This window comes from Phyllopteryx taeniolatus, chromosome 12 (genome assembly GCF_024500385.1).
Source record: "Phyllopteryx taeniolatus isolate TA_2022b chromosome 12, UOR_Ptae_1.2, whole genome shotgun sequence".
Lineage (NCBI taxonomy): Eukaryota > Metazoa > Chordata > Actinopteri > Syngnathiformes > Syngnathidae > Phyllopteryx > Phyllopteryx taeniolatus.
Genome location: NC_084513.1, coordinates 8,317,719 through 8,342,187, shown reverse-complemented (window position 1 = coordinate 8,342,187; position 24,469 = coordinate 8,317,719). Strand labels below are relative to the sequence as shown.

The window sequence follows — 24,469 nt, the reverse complement described above, 5'->3', positions numbered from 1 at the left end:
TTCTGCGTTTTGTTTTTCTCAGCTTCTCAGCGGAAACTCAGCTTCGTCTTCTTGACTTGGCAAAGCTCGTTTTCCTGCTTCCTCCACTTGCGAACCATGGATTCGTTGATCTTGAATTCTCTCGCGGCTGCTCGATTCCCTTGTTCCTCCGCGTAACTGATAGTTTGCAGTTTAAACTGCAGTTTAAACTCTGATAGCTTGCAGTTTTAACTGTGCTTCGTAAGCGTGTCTCTCCGTGCCCTTTTCAACTGCAGTCAAGCCAGCCTCCACTCGTAAAGTAGCAGGCAAGCCAGCCGCTTCTAATTTTGTTCATACTAGGCATTACGGTAATAGGTCGCCAACTTGCGGTGAAAGCCACCTTCAAAATAAAAGCTTCCCAATCATACGGACGTCAGTGCTCTTCGGTTAAGGAATGCAACCAGCAAAGTTAATTTGAATCTTGAGATACATGAAAAAAAAATTAGTTTATTTGATATCTTAGGAAAAATAAATGACAAATGGACTGAACTTATGTAGCACTTTATCTACATCATCACAGTGCCCAAAGCGCTTTACAAAGCCTCACATTCACACACACATGCATAAACCAATGGACAACTGCTGCCATGCGAGGCGCTGCCAGGCCCACTGGGAGCAAATTAGGGTTCAGTGTCTTGCCCGAGGACACTTTGACATGTGGACAGTTGTAGCAGGGATTCGAACCTGTTCTACCTACTGAGCCAAAGCCACCCCAACATAATCCCACTGGTATTGCAAGACAAGTCAAGATCTGTGTGACAGGCCACCAAGGACTCCACTAAAAGAGGTTTGATGAAGAACTGATGTATTTTAAAATAAAAGCCTCTGAAAACTAATAAACTACATTTTTTAATGCATCTCAAGATTAAAATTTAACCTTGCTGGTTGCATTCCTTAACCGAAGAGCATTGACATCCATATTATTGGGAAGCTTTTATTTTGAAGGTGGCTTTCGCCGCTAGTTGGCGAATTATTACCGTAATGCCTAGTATGAACAAAATTAGGGGCGGCTAGCTTGATTGCTACTTTACGAGTGGAGGCTGGCTTGAATATACCTAGTGGGGGCGTACCTTCACGCGCACCCTTCCCCCTTTACGTCCGTATGTTGTCCTCAGCCACGTCCGCTTTTCCTTTGTATAAGCAGCGTGTCGGCAGGAAATGCTCCCACTCAGTCAAGCGGAGCGCTCATCACACAACAATATTTATAGATTTTGGAACTCGGTGCACACATAAGGCGTGCCGCATTATAAGGCGCCCTGTCCATTTTGGAAAAAAATTACGACTTTTAAGTGCGCCTTTTGGTCGTGAAAATACGGTATTTAGATTCTTCAAACACAAGTCGAAGGTAAATCATTGTTCGTGGGAAAGGGTGCGACCCCTGCCGCGAATAATGAAAAAACACAAGTGTTACAAAATTGCTGCCTGGTAAAAACAATTCTGTCCCTGACTGCAGTTCAGTGTCAGTTTGAGAAGCTCTATGTGCATCACACTGCTACAACGCATAGGTTAATTTGGTACAAAGTTCTAAGGATTCAAGCAGAAGATTATGACGCTCAACAAGCTGAAGTCGGTACGGATATAGTTTTATCACTGTCCGAAACATCAGCTGAATTGATTTTTTGTTGATCTTCCAGTGCAGCCCTGCAGATCGACTTTCCCTGGCTTTGTGCGAATGCCAGCTCTAAAGGTTCAGTGTTTTCATCAGTGGTGCTAGTAGCAGGTTTTCTGCTGCATGGTTTGTCAATAACCGATCCTGTTTTGAGAAATTTGCGGAGAGTGTAAATTGTACTGTGCGTTGAAGCAGTGTCCTTGCAAACTGCCGCTGAACTACTGTTGGGGACAGAAAAACATTTTGCCAGGCGTTGATTCTACAATGCTGCTCTAATGTAATTGGTGAGCCATGGGCAAGGAAATGATATGCTTTCACATAAATGGTGAATCGCAAATAAGCGGGACTCACTGTATGCCCACTTTTTAAATCCCATATCACCTGCTTAATCACATGACTGCAAACATACAGATGCAGACAGTGCAAGGGTTGCAAATGCTCATCAAAGTCACTTACAATGGACACGTTGCCTCTACAGAGATTAGAAGGCCTTCAACATGGTTGCCCACATTAATGTAATAAAAGGGGGCTCGCATGCTTTGAAGTCATACCATGCAGTAACCAGTTTCTTTGAAGGGATATAGTAATTGTTCATGTACTACCTCACGAATCAAATCTTCGACATGTTTCCACCTTCCTTAATTCAAGGGAATTTCCTCCTTACCACACACACACGCACGCATACAGTACACATGCACACACACACCAAGAACCTTGATGTCCTCACATACCGACCGAAACGGGTGGGACCACCCCAATCACCCACATCTGGAGTTGGTCAAAGTTCTTCAGGTCCCCTTGAGGTCTATGATTTTTGAGGCCTCCAAAGCTGTACAATTCAGAAGTGCATGCGGAGGTAAGGATGACCAGACAACTCCATGCAAACATTTGTGATTGTACCCAAAAACTGGTCAATAAGAAAGAAAGCAGTGATGAGTAGGCCCTCGGATGCGCTTCTTAAGCACGGACCTCTGACTTCTGGCAGGGAGCTCTGACCAGCACGGACCTCTGACTTCCAGCAGGGAGCTCAGTGGCCTCAGTGATGATCACACTTTGACGCCATGTTCTGAGACCATTGGATGGTAAGGGCGCCGCAATTTAGCGTCACCCAATCCTGCTTCCAAATTTTCTATTCAGACTTTATAAAAATACGATTGCCCCATATTGGGTGCTGAAGAATTTCAAATATTTTAACAGTTTTTGCTACATGTTTTGCTTCAATTCAATGGATATTGTGCTGCTCCTTCTGGTGAGCGTGCCTTGGCCATCTGGGGGCAGTATAATACAGACATAGACACAAATGAAGAAGAGTTTCACAACTGATTCAGCAAGATGCAGTAATATTAGACATTTTTCACCAAGCATATATACCTGTGAGTATGGTTGTATTGTCTGGCCACCATTTGTGTTAAAACATGAAGGGGTATAAGGGTTATAACATTGCCACATAGATGCTGTTCGTTAACATGTCTATGGCATTTTCCATTTTGTGATAGCATTAGCAGTAAGATAACGGATTTAAAGGCTAAGCGTGGTTGTTTTAAATACACAAAGTGTAATTGTCTTTGTTTAATGTTTACTTTGACAGTAAACTTCAACTGGGAGTGGCAATAAACAGCTTGAAGCCGCTTTTCTGAAGAAATTACAATATCTGGCAAACCGCTGCTTGGTGTGAAGCGTGTCACAGCCACTATACCTATCTCACAAAATTGGCCGAACGACAGCACATATTTTGAAAAAAAATGTGAGTCAAGTCAGTCGTATCTCAAGGCACCACTGTATATGTATACGCCTTCTAAAATTTATATGACATACTGTATGTCCTGTGTATTTTAGTTGTAATTGACCTGGTAATAGATGCATGTTACGGCGTCCTCAAGGGTACAAATCTCTTGAATGGTGATTCTGTTATGGCCCCACTTGAAGTTGAAACTCATCTTAAATGACTTCCTTTTTCCTGTGCAATCTTTTCTGACTATATGGTGTTGAAAACCAGGTGACTTGCCCCCAGGCGAGGCTTTATAAAGTCACATCCTGCATGCTGTATGATATCCTAGTAGGGCAAGCCCTGATGTCTCAGACTCAAGTCTAAGAGGTTTATCAGCTCTAGCCTAGGAGATTAGACACCACTTACTGCAGGGATAAAACTACTTTAAATTGTGCATTTTAAGACAATCTGAGGCTGCTAATTAGCCCTCTTGCAATCGCTGTTTATTATTATTTTCCATCAAATTTGTCACCTTATTGTGGCCTCCACATGCCTGTAAACTCACCAGTCACAAGAACGTGTATGCTGGTGAAAATGTATGTTTAGTAAGGGTCTGCAACAAGACTCAGTAGCACCCCCTGTATAGTTAGAAAAAAAGAGCCCATCGCACCGGTTTGACCAATCAACACCAAACGTGGTGGTCCACCATGACAAGACAGCTGAAAAAGACTCAAAGATTAAAGATGAATTATGATGTTTTAAATCTGTTTTATGTGTTACGTTTTAAAAAGTACATACAGTAATTACATATGGAGACTGGCGTGCCAATAAAGCAAAACCGCTCCCTTATCTTTGGGCCGATAAAAGCTCTGACATGATTGTGACATACAGTATCATCACAAGTATCTGAATCTGAATTAATTTTATTTATTTTTTTAGAAAAGGGGTATTAGTACAGGATTTTTTTTAAAGAACAAAATCCACATTTTCTATCCGTATAGAATCCTATTTTCCCAAAAATATATAGGCATCTTTTCTGGAATTAAAGGTGTAACGTTGCAAAAATAAAGGTGTATTTATTATATTGACTAAATTGTTGACTTTCTTCTCTCACTGAACTTTGACTTTAATATCATATTACAACTTTATCTTGGAAAAATACAATTTCACTCTCATAAAATTACTTATTATCTCAATAAAATACGTCTTTGTGTCTTTAAAGATGATGATTTATTTTTTTTTCTCATGAAAATACTGCAACTTAACTCTCACAGCTTTACAACGTATCGTAACTTTATGACTTTTTTCTTGAGGTAAACATGGGAGCTGTGGTTAATTGCTGTTATGAGAGGTCCTTGGAAATATTTCTCCCCGGAACCCAAAATGTTGACAACCCCTTTCCAAGATGGATGGGTTCCGCGAATATGCAAAGCTTTGTGGACTACGCCATGTAAAGAGACCGCAGCATTGAATCAAAGTTTGACGATCGTTTTCTTTTAATAGTTAACTGAAAGAGAAAAAGAAATCTCACCAGTGCATAAATGAATACATAACTTTATTTAAATAAATGCTTTGCCATAACAAAAAAGACAAAGGTTACAAGAGTACATATAAATTACAAGTTGAATAAATATTACACAGTGATATTCACTTGAATAATTGGATTTTTATTCTTATTTGTCTTTTCTTGTCATTCCAAATAACGACCAGTTCAATTCCCCCTGTCCTTGAGCCACAATTCGGTCCATTTCAGAACACCCAAATAATGATAACCAATTGTTCTGTGTCATTACAACCAAAATGTGTTACGTATTCAGAAAAACCTGTCACTACTGTACTACAGAAGTATGAAGTGTGAGTTAAAAACCAATCAGATGCAAAGGAAACCTGAGAAACTCACCACTTGCGACCAGTTGTGGATAAAAAGCAAATCACATGTAGCTCAACCTGTTCATATCGCCTTAATCAGGTGAAATTAATACATACAGGTATAGCATATCTATAATCTTTAAAACAAACATTGTATTCCAACACTGGCTGCAATAGTTCATTCTCCAGATTTCATTGCCTCCTGTCATGCTGTTTTACTAACTTGTATCTACTGATATGTAGTCGGAGACCCCGCGTGGGAGAAGTGGCTAGGCCCTGAATATGTCCACTGTACAAGGTGATCAATTTTCTTATGTCGCCGCCTCTGGGGAAAAAAAATAAAACAAAAACAAAACAAAAAACAGCCCCACAACCACTCTGCTTAATTCTCATCAATGTGAAAGACGCCAAGAGAACACCTGTTGCTGTGTATTATTTTTTGCTCCTTTTGTTTCTGCTATAGTGGACGTCCCAGGCATGGGCTTGCTGAGCCCCTGTCAACAAATATTACCCCAAAAATCCTTTAAAAGGTGAGCACATTACACAACATTAAGATATTTGTGTGTGTGTGTTTGTTATTCTTCCACTGACTTCATGATACCACCACATTGGATCAATAACAATAGTGGGTACTTGAAATAAGTGCAAGCTGCTTTTTTTTTTTTTTTTAAGTGGTAGTGGGGAACGGGTGCTGGGAGTGGGGCAGTGCCTGGACATATCGTATATTCACAACTGGTACCCTTTTTTAAATGTACCATTGTTTCTTTTGTTTGAAGCAGAGAGGGAAGTATTGCTTTGCTTCTAAACAAACATCCTCTGGATGCCCCTCTTTCTGGCTATAATATACATTGGCATTCACAACAACAACAACAACAACAAACAAGCTTTCATGAATCTTAGCTTATCACTTCTGAAACAATGACAAAATGGAGGATGAACCACCTGTAGGTAGCAGTTTCAATCAAATCAGACAAAGACAAACTAAGCACTATGAATTGTTCCTCTCGTTTAACAAGCACCAACCCCTTGACCCCATGTCAAGTGTCAGTCCTTGCGAGGGGCTGTCTGAAAAAACTAATGTCACCTGCGTGATGTTCGGTCACTGTTGCGTCACTATTTAAATGTATTTGTATATAGGAAGGCACTGGGGGGACGTATTCACAGACAGAAAAGCAACACTATTGAAATGGCCCTGTTTGTTTTGAGGGTGTTGATAGCCTTTACGTGCTGCTGTCTCCTTGGAAGGTTTCTAGGGACCACCCTAAGTCATGCACAATAACATGTTCAAATTTCTAATAGGCTATGTTTTTTTCCAAGCATCCCAAACAACACATTCAATGACTATATTTCAAAGCATGGTTACACTGGAGGGGAAACCACTTGATAAAAAGGAACATGGCTCAAAAAAAGTGGGCTATCTGTTCTTCACTGAAGTCAAATAAAACAGCACAAAGAAAACAACACCTCAAGCAATAGAATCCCAATGAACCACCGGCCCTGACTTTGTACATTTGATAGTGCACTCGACTCAAAAAGTCAAAAGGGAGTCCTGTCAGGTGAAAAGCACTTTTTTTTTTTTTTTTTTTGCCTTTTATTTCATCAGGTAAGTCAGCGCCCCCGCTTGGCAGTGTCTGTTCAAAATAGGCACAGTTGGCATATCAGGCCAGCTACATAGTCAAAGAACCACTTACACAAGTCCACCTGTAACGATCGGCGTCCTCTTTTTGTTGCCAAACGCTCCACGTCTAACATGAATTTACATTGGAGAGCAGTCTGCAAGCAGCACTTGCGACAAAGGAAAAATCAAACGAGAGAGAAATAAAATGACATTCTTTTTTTGTAATAGAATAGGCTCACTCCATTATACAGCAAAGCAGGCTAATACATACCACGCACTCACACTGTAAACATCCATACGTTCAAGCACACTTTATTTTCTGAAGATAGACATCTAAGAAGATTGCTCCTATTTGTTTAAGTGCTCTGACAGAACCACATATCCATAGAACTGGTGCAGCGCGTCCGTCTCTCATGTTTCAATCTCGCCAGTGGACAGTTCTAACGTATTAATTCTGTCAACTGATTTTCCCTCTTTTTATTTGTCCACACAATAATTTTGTATGGAGCCCCGGACATGACATGGGATATTTTCGTTTTAATTGTGGCTACAATATTGATATAATGTGTGCACAGAATGCTAATTTGTGCACACAAAATAATAAATTGTGCCCACGAAATAGTTATAACATGCACGAAATACAAATTTATGGGTATAATATAATTCCAATTAACTGCTTGGGACCCCCAATGTCATGTGTGGGACTTTGTATTTTTGCATGCAATTTGTGAATTACAACTGCTGCACTGTCCCGACCCCCTGAAACCCAGTGACCCACCCACTCCCAGTTATAAAAATATATCCAGTATGTGCATATATTTTTCATTAATCGACAGCCAGAAAACCTGACTTGTACAAGGTGTCCCGTGAGCTGCAGTCAAGGGATATTTGAGGACTTTACCCTCCCCCCCAATTTGGAGATGAGTGCTTGGTCAACAACATACAAGAAAAAAAATATACAGGTGTTCTTTTTGTTTTGAACATTGTGTCTTTGAAAATAAATCTCAACCCTCCTGTTATGTTGCGAGTCAAATTGACCCATCTTAAGACGATTATTTTTTTTTTGGTATGAAATGTCATTTGCTTGGCTTAATATGTGTAATCAATTCATTTCACATAATTGAATGATTACAAATGGAGTTCTTAAATTTTTTCCGTTTCTCACCTCCCCGGGTCAAAGGAACATTGCTGCTGTTCCTGAGAAACGAACGTAACAGGAGGGTGAATAGCTCTTGCGGTGAGAGGGGAGCATATACGCGTCATTCAAAGAGGAAATGTTGGCTGTGGGTCTTGGAGAAGTTAGGATTTGGGGTGTGGGTGGCATTTGATTGCGGTCCATTTATATATATATATATATATATATATATATATATATATATATATATATATATATATATATATATATATATATATTCCTTTTTCTTTTACTCATTGTTGTTATTGGTGCTCTCCAGGTCTTTACACTGAATGTCTCCACCGCTGTAATCTGTCCCAGGGAGTTGAATGCCGTACTTGTCCACGCACCAACAGATACCCCGTTTGCGGCCACGGGATGGCTTGCACTGTGGGTCAAGAAACAGGATTTTGTTTGAGTAAAAACTGAGCGATGGTTTCCATGGTTATGTACAGACAAGTTGTAGCCGTAGGCACTCAGTGGTTTATTTTATCTCATACTGTGTACACTTCCCTTTGGTTGGGTTGTTAGCAAAAACAGAAAAGTGTATGAAGTAGAACAGAACAGTGTTTGCCAAAGTTTGTTGGGCCAAGGCACACATTTTACGTAGAAACATTTAAAATCTTACTTCACAACACCCCCAAAAAAATAAAAATAAAGGATAAAAAGTTTAAAAAAAAAGTACATACAGTGAACCCCCAACATACTCGTGGTTAGGCATGCTTGGATTTTTCAAAATTTTGTTTTTAAATGTTTTAATTTGTTCATCTTTTTGATTTTTTCTTTTTTCAGTGGAACCAAACCCGAAAACATTTATTGTCATTTTATCCCCGCTTAGTCAAGAAATTTGGGGGTTAAAAAAAATAAATAGTGAGGGTTCACTGTATACTGAAATAATGATAACCTGGTCTCAATTTGCTCGCAAATTGACTTAGTGTGAAACCTGGGCCCATTTAGTTGAACACAAAGCCATTGTATGAATGTCAACAGGTGGATACAGAGGTTAATATCTTCTGCCATTTAGTGGAAGAGCATTTAATTGTTCTGCCTGTCACTATACATCACTGGCATAGCTAGATGAATAAAGAAACATTGGGAATAAATCATTTTTTCGGAGCAATTAAAATCATTTAATGCCATGGTGTATTTGTCAACTGGAATCCAACCGATCACTGCCATTGACAAATATATATATATATACATAAAGTACAATTTCAACGGGTAGGGATGGAGGACGGTGTCACCCAGTTTGTCTGTGAATCAATGAAGTTTTTAAACCACTCTAATGAGAAACAGATCCCTGTAGATGGCGATGTTGCATCATTTTAGATTTTGAGCTTTTGAGTGGAAGATAAAGATTAGGGGGTGAATCTCGGCTTGTCATTTCAATTATGAGGGAGAGAAATGCCAAAATGTTAGAAGTCGGACAAGTTTATGTACCTCAAACTCGAACAGATTATGTGTACATATGGTATAAACACATGTGTTACAGTAGCAGGTAGAAAGTGTTTGTCGTTATCGTGAAAAAAGATTACACATTTCATGGAGTGCACGACGAATCCCATTTTTAAAAAGCCAAAAGAGTTAAACATCTCGAGCCATGAGGTGAGTCAACGTCGCTCACGACGCGTTTCATAGTTTTATATCAGTAAATAGCTGATTATCTTGCCATCAACAGCTCTTTTTCAGTCTTGTTTTTTGTTGTTTTTTTAGTTGGCGGTGTCACAAAAGCAAAAATGATTAGTATCAAAGTCATCAGATCTGCTTGACATGTGTCTTTTGACAAAAAGCTTGTTTTCTCCAAGCAACCCACGTTCTACTGCTGATAATAAGCACCTAAAGGGTAGAAACATATTTTTTTCAGGTGAAAGAAGAGAGTCTACTCTTTCTTTGGGTAGATTCGGTGCTTCCTTGTCACAGAATATTCTGTGGGTCTCGGAAAAATCTGTCATAATGCTCTAAAACGGCTGGCAATATGGAGAACCCTGTTTTGAAAACGGCTGGCAGTGAATGAATTAATTGGAATTGGATAATTTCCTGTGTCACATGACTGTGGTTGGTAATCACTGTACTAGAAATTAACTAAAGTACAAAGTAAGGATGCTAGGCATTATACATAACAATATAAAAAGACGAAATCTCACCTGTTTGCGCTTGAAGAACCCTTTTCTGTCACAGTTGGGAAGGTACAAAGATAGAGCCATTACTCGAGAAGTGTCTTTCATTCCCTGAATGATGCCATCCAGTTTCCTCCGGCAGGGTCCCTTTTGAGACGAGACGGCAAAGATTCACAAATCAAGGCATTCTTTTTTGTTTGTTTGTTTGTTTGTTTAGTACTTGATTTTTTTGATCCTCACAAATTCAGGTTCATGTTTGTCCATGGGCAGTGGGGAGTAGTCCATCGGGGAGCCCATGGAGCGCTGCTTTCCCAGCTTCCTCTTCAGCTCCTTGCGCATGGCGTGGACTTTTTTACTGTTGACAATGTCTTTGGTCAAGAGTGGAACTTTAGCCGGCTGCAGCTCCTCTGTAATCTCTGTAGCCATGGTCTCCTCATGTTCCCGAGACTCACGGTCTAAAACCAGACCCCAGCCCAAAAAATCTGGTTAATGAATATGGCATTGTTCAATACAAGTAAAGACTGTCATTGCCCTTCCGCAAATAGTGAAAAACTGTACATAATTGTCCCCCCCCCCCCAAAAAAAAAAGAACAAATAGAATTGCTTATATCAGCAATTTAAAACTCAAATACGTATATCACAACTTACTGTATTATCAGTAAAAAAAATTTTATATCATTTAAATTCATCTTACCTTACCCTTAAAAATAAATGGCTGACAGACCGATGATTTGAGATTTAAAAAAATGCCTTTGCATAATTTCCACTAACACAGCGTGAATTTAGCTCCTCCCCATCATACAAAGCTTGTCTCTCAGGCATGATTTATCACTTCAACATATTTCCTCGACACTTTCACATTGAGGCAGTGCTGTACTGACATCTGAGCGTGTTTCAGAAAAAGCACAAAACCCCTGAATAGGTTCCATAAGGGGAGGGGGGGGAAGCCAATAGATGAACTGCTGAATAGTGAACTGCGACTATGAAGGGAATTACTCTGATCTCTGTACGGCCGAGCGTTTGTATGAAAAGGTTTACAGATAAACCCTGATAGAATTTAAAATGCTTAGTAACATTGTTTTGTTTTGGAATTACCACTAATACCGTATTTAACATTTTGAGAAGTAAAAGGCTCTGTCGCTGACTCCTCTGTGATGCAAGGTGTTATTAGCAATAGCATTGGCAGCTAGCAGGATGACGGTACTGTAGGTGTTATTGATATGCTCCCACCTTGCTCAAAAATCATTATGATGGCATATGAACTGATTCGAAGTCTTTCTTTGAGGTTTAAGATGATTTGTTAAAATTGTGCATCTGATGTGCACTCAGCTATTAACTGATGACTTGCAGTCTGCTAGATTATCCAGTCAAGTATTAGAGTTACCAACAAATTCCACTTTTCTGTGTTTATTCAGTCATGACTCAATACTCTGTCCAGCAAACCTCTTTCCTGTTTACATTTGTGTGACCAATAAGAGAAGAGAACCATGTCACGTGGTTTGTTGATATCTCACATGGATATAGATTGTTTTAATTTCATGACATCCATCCATCCATCCATTCATCCATTTTCTGAGCCGCTTCTCCTCACTAGGGTCGCGGGCGTGCTGGAGCCTATCCCAGGTGTCATCGGGCAGGAGGCGGGGTACACCCTGAACTGGTTGCCAGCCAATCGCAGGGCACATAGAAACAAACTACCATTCGCACTCACAGTCATGCCTACGGGCAATTTAGAGTCTCCAATGAATGCATGTTTTTGGGATGTGGGAGGAAACCGGAGTGCCCGGAGAAAACCCACGCAGGCACGGGGAGAACATGCAAACTCCACACAGGCGGGGCCGGGGATTGAACCCGGGTTCTCAGAACTGTGAGGCCGACGCTCTAACCAGTCGGCCACCGTGCCGCCTATTTCATGACATTTACAATTAAATTATTATGTGTAAAAAGTGCACAGGGTTGCTTACTTTATATATTAATTATATTTAAATTATATATATATATATATATATATATATATATATATATATATATATATATATATATATATATATATATAAATAAATCTCATAAAGATTCAGATTTTGTCTCATTTGTCCTATCGTGAGTGAGTTCAGGTTTGTTCCCAAAACATTTTAGTGCTATTGAGATTAACTATCAGTAAATTATGACAATTAGAGTTATTGCTAGTTAAACACATTTGAAAATGTATGGTTTACAAATGTATCCGAAACTACCGAAATAAATATATTCCATTATGTACGAATTAAGGAAATATCAAACGCACAAAACATACATCTATCTATGCATATATTTGGTTTTATTATAAAACCTACTGTGGTGATTGACAAATTGTTTGTTGAAACAATGAATAGGGATGTTTAGACACAAACGCAACAGCAGGTGTTCTTTCTCTTGTGTTTGTGGAGACACACAAGGTCAATCAACAGCTGATGAACTACAGCTGACACAAGCCTTCCAAAATAAACATTTCTCCCACCAATCTGCTGTCAAACACACCCGTTCCCTTAGTTTAAGATAAACATCTGTTCAAACAGCTCATGTGGTGTCTGTCTGGATAGTTCCCTGAAGCCACTGGTGAAAATATGTTACGCAAAGAAACTCCATGATATGCTATAGTATGCACCATGCATTGTGCCCTATATCCAAATTTAGGTGTTTTTTCTTTTATGGTTCAATTGGACCCATTAGCAAGTAAAACTAAATTTGTAAAATCAAAATATAGTAAGTGTAATCAACTATAAATATTAATTGAAATGGTGATTAATAGATTGAATGTGCTTGTTTATTTGGATTTTTTTTCCCTTAGTGACACTTTTAGGTAAGAGGTCAAATTTACCCAGTAACACCATTGCTATTTCTGATAAACGAACGTAAATGGAATGTTGAGGGTTTTGTGGATTTTCACCAATGACACTTTCAAAGAGGGTATTCATGTAACAATATGTTTATTATCGTGCATGTAGTTTATAGTGGTGTTGAACTCCAATGCATCCTACAGCGCCATGTCAAATATTTTTACCAGCGTGTTTTGTTAAGTAAGAGAACAAAATATTAGACATGGCTTTCAATGTGAAACCCACATGACTAAACATTGAGTCTGAAAATCAAAAACGGACCTGTATTACCTTTGTAAATTAAGTCTGACAATAAAAAACGAACCTGTATTACCTTTGTAAATGTTCTATTGCTGTTGTATTGGATGGCATTAGATTACACAAATGATCATAAAGTTTTGGGCGATTCGACGACCTTACGACAGATTCCAGAAAGTGCCTCGATAGGATAGTCCATTATCCTTAACCTGTCCCCCCACACACACACTCTTTGGGGCTCAGCTTCTATAAGACAGGACCCTGACCAGAAGTGCTTTGAGGCCACAAAAAGAAGCCCTCAGACTCCCTTGGCTTAGTTGTACCACAAGTTGGGTTATTGAGGGGACTTTGCCAGACCTCGACTAGCTGGAGCAATGATGCCAGTAGATGACCCCAGTTATATTTATCTGACAAGGAAACCCGCTGTAGTGCAACGGGCCAGACGCACTGAACCAGAGAGGAATGTTGGCTGCAGATGAATGGCCAACTGCTGTCGAAATACAATTTGACCAGATTTGTTTAGGGGGCATTGAAGTGAGAGAATGGGTTGGTAAAGTATGATTTACCAAGTTGCCCACGAGTTACTACATACTGTGGTTGCCATGGAGAAAGGCAACAGGGACACAAGCCACGAGGAACTGATGTTCAAAGAGCCTGACACAGCTTGAGTGTCTGGAGTCTCTCGCAGAGGAGGGGGGACAAGGTGATTACCGGAATTGGGTCTTTGGCTTCTGCACAGCCATCTCTTTGAAATTAATCTCGCAACTCATGACTTGGCAGGCCTTGGGTTTGTGTTTGGATGTGTCCTTGTGTCTCCCTCCCAGACTACAGAGCTATTACTTGCTAAATATAAATATGCCAAACAAACATTCTCATGTACACCACCCCCTGACTGCTGTTGAAAACATTTATTTACTTTGTTTTTTCTCTTGAATCCTTTTAAGGCATATGCTTGGGTGACAAAAATATTTGGTTGTGAAATATATCCAAACTGGTATCTACCCAATTCAACACAGTTTAACAATCTGTCTTGGATGTGGATTAACCAGTATGGCAGAATTCTATGCTGTCACTAACCAAATTAATCTTTTCTGGGGATGCAGTCCCCAGGTTACCAGTTTCACCATGCTTCAGGTACCCATCTTTGTAAAAAGGGAGGCTTAGAGGGTCCGTGTTAAACTCCTGAAACGCAGCCAAGAACTGGACAGAAGCCAAGTGAGCCAAGTCATGTGCTTCTCCGACCGATTACTCGAGCTCAAAGCCATGCTGCCATCTCCTCCTCCCACTTGACTTCAAGATTTTCATTAGGACACCAGTAGCTAAAGAAGGGTGCACCTGATACGCCTCTGTTTAAAAATTAACATCTATACATAATTATGGTTCATAAATAACCCACATTTCTGCCCGCCAATTGTCGAAGCATGCATTGGATTTTTCTATTTACAGGATACATGAAACTATATTTAAAAAAATAAAATAAAAAAAACTTTTAGATGGCCACAAAACAATACAGTAGATCCTCACACCATTTACTCGAATTCCCAGAATTACGTGTTAAGTCCAGCCTTTAATACAGCCAGTCTCAGCTCAACATCTGAAATTACATCTTTTTCAAGATGCAAGAGAGCAGTGAATAGGCTGCTGTCTAATCTCGACTGCTGGTAGGATACGATAATTATAGGGAGAAATTAGCCTGAGGCCCGTGTCAAATAAGGCGTGACGTTAGTAAACCATCCTCCAGCGATAGACTGCCTCTTTAATATTTGAAGATAAGGCCTGATAGAGCGTCAGTTTGAGGTTGAGGTGTGAACGAACCAGGCTCCCAATGGAGTTTTCCATGTGGAACTCTGGGATGTGGGTGCAGCAGTCCAAAATTAAGACCCTGATGATGTGCCTGTGAATATTCTCATTTATCCTAAGGGCATTGAATGGATCGCAACTAAGGCAACCTGGACAGTCTCGTTGCGATCGAGTCAATGCCCCGAGATCCATGATGACCAAACCAATTAGGTGTTTCTTGGTTGCAGCATTGCTAATGCTGCTGGACAAAGTTCATCCTATTTTTATTTGCATCACTATAAGAAAACTCCTCTGACCTTTGTGTCTCGGTAACAGCAAGAATTTTTCTGGGTCAGTTTGACCCATGACCTGTTTCATCATCCCAAAGTGTCAGAAATAAAACAATAAATAAAAATACCAATAAACATTGTTTACATCACACCATTAACTCCCTTACTAACAATTTCTTTGCAAATATGAAGTTAGTTGTTCATATTTCATTATATAGCTTAGCAGAAGTTCTATACTGAAAACCTACTTTTAGATTATTTCGAATCATATTCTTCAACTTTTGTTGATTCAATTAGACCCACAACATAACAAGAGAGTAAATTATGTGTGATTTGAATTTGCATCAGTGGGATAAAATTGAAGAACAAAACGTTTTAATCCTGCCTGGTTTAATGTAGTTATGTTCTTCCTTGGTGAAATCCGAGTAGACAGTAATTGAAAAGGTTAACATTCGGCTAAATCGGATAATTACTACATGTTTCGTATTTAGTCATGTCCATTATTGGGTTTGAGCAAAGTGAAAACCCTTCTGTTGATTAGAATTCCTGTTTTTCAGTACTCTAGTCTAAAGTTCGCTTCTTAGTTTGGAGGAAATGGCTATTCATAATGTATTGTGCCGAGAAATCTTTATTGCAATCACAAAGTTTCCTGCATTTTTCCAAATGCATGGTATAAATACCGACAAAAACAATCAATTGCTTAGAAATCACTCTACAGAAAATATACAGAGGATGCAAGTTATTTCATGAAGGAAAAACTGCTTTGTGGAACAAAAATTTTTGACCTTTTTACAGCTGCAAATAAATGTTCCATGTCCTTGTTGTATTTAGTAATGTCAAACGGACTGTGAATGTGAATTCCTCAAAACCTCTTTTTGCGTTAGCCGTCACCGCAAGACAATTACTGGGTGTAACCAAGCAATGTGATATCACGAGATAACACATATAAACCATAACACGTTAAGGACATTTTCCTCGCCATATTGGTGCTTTTTAATGTGTATGAGAGACATGAAGAGATAAAGTAGAACGATATTTTATCACTTCATCACTCAGACTTTTAGGATTTCTCTAAGTTTGTGGGGAAAGAACTGTATGAAGATATTGGTTTCGAAAATAGAACAGGAATAAAAGCTCCGTCCATCGGTTGAAGATATGTACTTCCGATGGGGGCTTAATTTCCGGAATTACCTAGTAGGGGTTCATGAGTATGAGCCTTGGAATTCACCTGAAAATGGCTGCTTCAAACCAATATGCCCAACTTCCTGTTCATTTTCTTGCGTAAGTCCTTCAGAGTTTTTTTTTTGTGTGCCAATTTCATGTTGATCAATGAAACTGGTGTTGGGGGCTAAATTCTTCTAACTTTCCAGGTGGCACTACTGACGAAATTCACCCAAAATGGCCACTTCAAACCAAAATGCACAACTTTCTGTCAAATTTGACTCATGGGTGATTGATACTTTTCCCTCTGTCTTTATATTTAAAACTGGGGTCTAGGACGATTTTTTTTTTCTAACTTTAGGAGGCATAATGGAATGAGGGTCATGTTCGAGACACTTAATATACATACGTTTTCACCAGGCGTTATGAGTTTGGAAAAATTTGGGGGTTGAGTGAATCCTTCGTCGGTGCTCGGGCCCTAATAATAACTTAGACTAACATCAATACATCTCAGTGGACAGCTTCTCAAGTTTGTGAAGCATTTAGAGACACAGTGTAGCTGTTATATCTAGTAGGAAAGTAAGTAAAATTGCATGCAGTTTGAGGAAAAAAAAAGGTCACACATTTGTCAAAACTGGAGAAGGTAATACCGTTTAGGGCTCATATTGACATATTAAAATACTGTCACTAAGACATACAATGTGAATATGTTGCAAGAAATGTCTGACCTCTATTCTGTGGATGGCAGATGGAGCGGCAACTGCATGATTTTGAACTGAGCAAATACTGCCGTGTATGTTTGCTGACAACACATGCGTGTCGAGGAGACGATTTGTTAACCAGTGAGAGCTCCAGTGGTGTAGTGTGTCACCGAGATGACCATGTAACTCAATATCTAATATCACTGTCAAAAGCGTATGTATATGATTTTGGCATGACATTTTCCATGACTTGTACCCTTTTTTTTTTTTTTGTTCTCAAGGCAGGCCATGCACGCAAACTTGAACTTGAAGACCTTTATAAGTAACTCTAGTACCTGCTAGGGATCTGCAGCAGCATGCTAACTAAGCTTGTGGTGCACTGTATTGGGTGCTCAAGGTGAGATGGACGGAAAACCAGATTGAGTCTTTCCAGTTGGATGAGTACATCATGAAGCTGTCAGGCAGAAGAGTCCACAGGTGGGGGGCTACAGTATTGCGAACTTGTCTGTCTGTTCATCTATTGGAAGTGTATAGTAAGAAGAAAAGCACATCTACAATGGAACAACAGTCTGTTCCGGTAAACTGGAGGTTTTGTTTATAATTGGCTATTATAGTTTATTTGACACCAATTACTACTTTTCTATTTAGCAAGGGCTTTTGCACCATCTTGTGGCACCTTGGGCATTACAGAAAGAGCAGAGAAAAAATTGTAAATATATGAATTTGCTAGAGCAAACTGCAAATAGGTGGAACTTAAAAAACAAAACAAGTGGTGTCATAGCTGATGTTGCACATGACAAATTATGTTTTGTGGGACTTGAGAGCTCTATTTTCCCACAATTTGTGAATTGTATGAGGTGTTTGCTGTCTACTTAATGGACTTATAAACTTCTATGGTTGTTAGAAATGAGAAGACAAAATATGTCTATATTTTTAAATGTGTGATATTCTCTGGCAAATATTTAGGATCCGTATAGCAAATGACTATAAATAATAGTGTGCTGCGATTGGCTGGCGACCAGTTCAGGGTGTACCCCGCCTCCTGCCCGAAAATAGGCTCCAGCTCGCCCGCGACCATAGTGAGGATAAGCGGTAAAGAAAATGGATGGATGGATGTAAATAATAGAAGGGAAACGGTTTCTTGTTTCGATGTATTTCTTTTTATCTGCGAGTCAAGTATGCCGGATTTGGAACCACTCCCAACCCCTCTTTTGTTTCTTGGCAAAGAGCAATCGACTGGAACTAAAGGTCCTTTCAGAAGCTTGAAGGATAAAGTCGTCTGCTGCCATGAAGTCATATCTATTGGCCAGCTTTCCGGGGCCAAATCACTCCTCCGAGGGAGGCTGTTTGGTGAATGTAACCCATGCCCATGTACCAACTCTCACAACTCATAATTCAAATAACTCTTTGGGGCACAATTCCTAGAGCAAACCACTATTTAATGCTCTGCTGGGACACTGACCCCAAACGCACAGTGATGGTTACACAAAGTAATACAAGAAGGGTGAGTGGAACTTTCAGATTCCTTACTCCCATTGTTGGGCTAATCATTCTGAACGTGCTTCTGCTGTCATGGCTTCCTGAGTGTGAATGCCCATTCCTCATTTACTTTTTGTTTTCAGAGCAATTAACCCATCATGATGGCAAACGTTTGGTTAACTTTTGAAGATAATTACAAATTTCATTTAAATTTAATAAATGTGTGCTACTAAATGTGTGGAAATGTCACAGAAGTGCTCAGAAAATTAAAAAGACAGTTTCACAGCTCCACCAACACGAAGCACCAGAGATAAGTGTGAAGAAGATGGAACTGCTCAAGACATAAACAAAGTTCTGGAAGACCTCGAACATGCACCAACTACACAAGAGAGGAACAACTGGTGGGAATGCTTCTCTGATCACCAAAGAAATCCATACGACAATTGGGTTGTAAAATCTCTAAATTGAGTGTCCATCGTATGATGTATTAAGCCCATTGAGGAGTGAGTAGAGAAGACTAGGCGGAAAAGACTCGTTTTCTTTTATGCCATTAAATTGAATTATATTTAATGGTATTTTCTTTACTTTAGCTAATTTGACAAGGTATCTAAGGGTCACTGATTGCGCGTAGTGGTACACTCACCCAACTTCAGTGCAGTTAGCGTGGGTTCAATCTTGTGAATATAGTGAACATATTTGAAGATGTGTATATTGTGGGGACATTTGTGCTTTCCAACTCCTTAGCATTAGTTTGAGGGTTATGAATTAGTTTTTGGATGAAGGTTAATGAAGCAGACGTTGCGCTTTGGGAATTAAGAGGCATGAATAAGAGGTATGAATTGGTTTGCAAAGGGAAAAAATGGAACCTAAAAACAAAAATCCTGAACCTGGTCCTTCCAGTCGATGCAGTCGAGAGTGTTTATCGACTAGTTTAGAACACGACATCCATCGACAAAAACTACTCATGAACGTCCAAATAATAAATAAATGCTGGCAGCACGTCCTAACAATCTGTTTGGATCCAAAATGAGTCCAGAATCAATAAAACCTAGAACGGGGCTCGGAGCCAAAAACGTTTGCGGTTACCAACTATTTATCTACTCGCTGACAAGCTGCTAAACCTCTGGAGTGCCAGACCCTGTGTGACTCTTGAGAAATGCCTTCACATGATTTAAACCCCGGGGCTCAATTTGCCTCTCTCCCTTTGTCTGACACTCTGTCTCTCTCATTCCCCTCTGTCTGTCTCTGTCGCGTACCGATTTAGTGGTAATTTGACTCTAAGGGTATATAGCCCTGCCTTTTAAATGCACTTAGACACAACTCAAAAGTGTGATGAAAAGCATTCCCAGCTGGATGGCCCTTATTTTTTTTTCTTTGAATTTTAACAGCGTTTATGTCATCACAATAAAAGCCATGGGGGAAAAGTGAGTTACACTGAAGATGAGGGTGGAAAATTTGGCTGGTTTGACAACATAAATGATCAATACTGCTAACTCATTCACCGCTGTGGATGTTTATATTTCTCAACTGGAATCCAACCGTTTGCTGCAACCAAAGTATAATTCGTCAAGTATGTTTTTCGACGGGTAGGCGTGGAAGAGGGTCTCGACCAGCTTGTCTGCGGAATTCAGCTTTGCAAACTACTGTAATGACAGATATATCCCTGTAGGTGGCGGCATTGCATCACCTTGGAATTTAGATCAGCACAGCTTTTGAGTAGAAGATAAAGATTTGGGATGAATCTATGCTTGTCACGTTGATTATGAGGGAATGAAATGCCATCAAGTTTGGGCAGCTAACACTCAAACAGGGTATGTCATGTATATGTATGATAAAAAAGTATGTGTCACAATAGTTCGTAGAAAGTGTGAGAAAAGATGACAGTTCACGGAGTGACTGATGAACGCCATGTGCAAAAGCCAATGGCGTTCAATTCGAGCCAAGCGGTGAGTCAGCATCACTCACGGAGTTTTTCTTAGTTGTATATTTGTAAATTATGATTTTTTCATCAAAAGCCCTTTCTCACTCTTGTTTATTTTTTTTGTTTTATTGTTTGAAGTGTCACAAAAGCAAGAAAATAGTAGCATTAAAGTCACTGTTCCACTTAACATGTTTCTTTTTACAAAAAGCTTGATGCATTTTTTTGGTGAAACCAAGCCATGTTTTACTGCTGACTACTAAAAAAATGGAAAAAGAGAGTCTACTATTTAATAGGTTCAGTGCTTCCATTGTCCATCCATCCATCCATTTTCTGAGCCGCTTCTCCTCACAAGGGTCGCGGGAGTGCTGGAGCCTATCCCAGCTATCATCGGGCAGGAGGTGAGTTACACCCTGAACTGGTTGCCAGCCAATCGCAGGGCACATATAAACAAACAACCATTCGCACTCACATTCACACTTACGTGCAATTTAGAGTTGTCAATTAACCTACCACCCGATTGAACCCCGGTACTCAAAACTGTGAGGCAGACGCTCTAACCAGTCCTTCGCCGTGCCACAGTTCCATTGTCACAGAACACAGAATTCTCTGGCTCTTCAAAAATCTGTCAAAATGCTCTGAAACGGCTGGCAATATGGGGAACGCGACTTTGAAAACAGCTGACAGTACATGAGTCAATAACCTTATTCAAGCTTATATTTCAGTGAGGCATACTAGATGCACATCTTTAATAACTTTCCTAACAGCCTTTCTCTTCCTTGCAGTCAAAACAGTGAAGCTGAGAGCTGTCAATCAACCAGTCCCAGGTCTCTTTTTTTCCCAAGCCCACTTTGACAACCAGTACCCAGCTAAGCTTGGACTATCCCATGTGCTGTTTAGTTCACAGCATATTAATGAGCACCGATGAAGTTGCTTGTTCAGAGTGTTTGTTCAGTCCGTGAAAACTGGTTGGTGCAAGGATTCATAAAGAGCTTGTGCGAGCCCAGTCACATGAATCACAAGCGGACTCCTGATATGAGTTTAGATTTCCATGAGAAACCTGCAGAAAGCCTGTTTAAAATCAAATAAGGCGCTAAGTTAAATCAGGTGGCACCTCATAGACTGCCATCTGTCAAAGTAACGGTCTGTCAGGGAGCAATGCTACTTTTTAGATTCGGCGACCATCTGGGGTCTTGATAGATTATCACATACTGCAGGGATGAATATTGTTTTATTTAATTGATTAACCCCTCCCGTGACTGTCAGGAATAGTCAGGAATGTTGACCCGAGGCACCTAAAATGATGCAAAAGTGTCAGATACAAAATAAATTCAATTGTATCTGATGATTAACTCCATTACTAGCTATTTTAGTATGCACTGGGCTCATTTTTTTAGATTCTTCTACCATCTGGGGTCTCAATATAGGATTAAATAGGATAAATATATGTATGGGTCAATTTGACCCGGGGCATGTTGAACTATCCAAAACTGGCAGAAACACACAAAAAACATTTTATCATGCATCCAGTTACCTTTTTTTTTTTTTTTTTTGATTTGGTGACCATCTGGTCTTGATCAAGAATCAAATACGTTAAATGTTCCAGGGTGAATGTGAATTGGGGCAAGGTTATTTATCCAAAAGTGTCAATTGTGAAAAAATCCCTATAGACATTGTTTCTATTGCATATTAACTCCATTACTAACAATTCCATTGCAAACATGTGACATGACCACTTTCATTGTATACACTGATGATACATTCATTTTCCTTAACTTTAACATGGGTCAATTTGACCCAGGGGATGTTTAATTAAAAAAAAATAATAATCCCGGTTTGTATTTCATGATAGACTCCATTACTGATCATGCATCTAGCTACTTTATTTCGATTCGACATGTTCTTGGGTCAGTTTAACCCGGGCATGATGAATTGGAAAAATGACAATAAACAATAAGCTTGTATCTTATTATGAACTCCGTTATTAAACATTTGTATCATGTTTTTTTTTTGTCTTTAGATTCACTGACCATCTGGGTGGGGTCTTGGTAGAGGATAAAATTGGATAAATATTGCTGAGTCAGACAGTTTGTCATCTCATGATGGACTGATTCCATTACTAACCATTTTATCATGCATCTGGCTACTTTGTCTTTTAGATTTGACCGCCATCTGGGGTCTTGATAGAGGATGAAATTGGATAAATGTTCCTGGGTCAATTTACAGGGCAGGTTTATTTGGAAAAAAGTTTTTATGTCATCCTGAACTCATTTCATTGCAAATAGGTGACCTTTTACACTGATGACATGTTAATTGTGTTTCTTTAACTTCAACATGGGTCAATTTGACTCAGGGCAGGTTAAATTGGAAAAACGGCAATAATCATATAGTTTGTATGTCATCATGAACTTATTTCTTGACAAATATGTGACTTTTGGGATAGCGTTGATGACTGCATTTCTTTTGCTTTAACATGGGTCGATTTGACTTGCGGCAGATGTAATTGGAATAATGCCAATAGATCAAGGTTGTGTGTAATCATTTACTCATTTCATTGCAAATATGTGACTTTAGAAATGTGACGATGACATGTTAATTGTAATTCTTTAACATTAACTTTAACATGGGTGGATTTGACCTCAGGGACAGGTTTAATTGGAAAAATGCCAAAAAGATAGTTTGCATGTCAGCATTAACTCATTCCATTGCAAATATGCGACCTTTTGACTAGTGCTGATGACATGTTAATTGACTTTAACATGGGTCAGTTTGACCCGCAACAGAACAGGAGGGTTCAAACAGCTTTACATCGCCCCCCGCGGTGCGCGCGCCATATGCGTTAAGGTAAGAAGACATCATCGCGATGCCAAAAGCATGGCAACGACTGTCTCACTGGGTGCGTGCGTGTTTCTCACCTATGGGCGGGTGCGAGGGTTTGTATCCCTTCTCGTTGCTGCACGCTCCGCGGCCGTGGAGGAGGGCGTGCAGGGGCTTCTCCTCGCCGCTACGGGGCAGGCAGCGGAGGCCCTGCGCGCAAGTCCCCGTGTACACGCCGCACGCCTGGCCCTCGCTCAGGGCGCATGTGAGGCAGCAGCCGCAGCCCGGCTCCTTGACCAGCTGGCAGCCGCTCGGGATCGGCGGGCACATGGACATCGCCTTGTCGTCGCACGGCTCGCACGGCACGTACGAGCCCCAGCAGCAGCAGCCGCGCAGTCCCCACAGAAGCGTCACCAAGAGGCACAAAGTCCCAAACATTGTTGTCGTCTCGTCTAAGTTATCGCGTAAAAATTGCGGAGAGGAGGAGGAGGAGGAGGTGGAGGGAAGGAGGAGGAGGAAGGGGGGAAAAGTGGACCGCTCTAATGAAGCAGAATGCCTCAATCAGATAATCCCAGTCTTAAAAGCTAAAGCCAAGAGTCTTTATCCAAGTATTGTTGCCACCTAATTCAAAAAATACAAAAATTTAAAAAAGCACATTAATTCTAGGCTTGTATAAGTTGATGCTCTCTCACCCCTCTCAAAATGATTGTCAGGAAAAAAAACAACCTTTGCATTCAAAACAAAAAGCCAAACTCCCAAAACACTCCCCTTCAATTAGCAGTACTTTCTCCAGCTGAGGTTGCAGAGCAGACTGATCAACTTGGGAGCTGCCTTGGCTTTTTAAAAACCGCCCGAGCCCAAACCCCTGACTATGAATATGCTTAACAGCAGCCGGGGAAGGGAGGCGCACTTGTTCCACGGCTTGGCTCCAAGCCAAAACTTTTCTCTCTCTCTCTCTCTCTCTCTCTCTCTCTCTCTCTCTCTCTCTCTCTCTCTCTCTCTCTCTCTCTCTCTCTCTCTCTCTCTCTCTCTCTCTCTCTCTCTCTCTCTCTCTCTCTCTCCCCTCCCTCCCTCCTTCTTTCAGGAGCAGCAAGCAAG

General features: G+C 40.1%; 1 protein-coding gene across 1 annotated transcript; it reads right to left on the bottom strand.

The window, feature by feature from the left end:
• Positions 1-4,873: 4,873 nt before the first annotated feature.
• On the bottom strand, positions 4,874-24,228 carry igfbp5b (insulin-like growth factor binding protein 5b). Its single transcript, XM_061792428.1, has 4 exons — positions 23,470-24,228; positions 10,354-10,568; positions 10,141-10,260; positions 4,874-8,384 (listed from the first exon to the last, which is right to left on the bottom strand). The coding sequence occupies exons 1-4, from the start codon at positions 23,807-23,809 to the stop codon at positions 8,247-8,249; spliced, it is 813 nt and encodes a 270-aa protein (XP_061648412.1). The 5' UTR covers positions 23,810-24,228; the 3' UTR covers positions 4,874-8,246.
• Between the last annotated feature and the right edge of the window lie 241 nt (positions 24,229-24,469).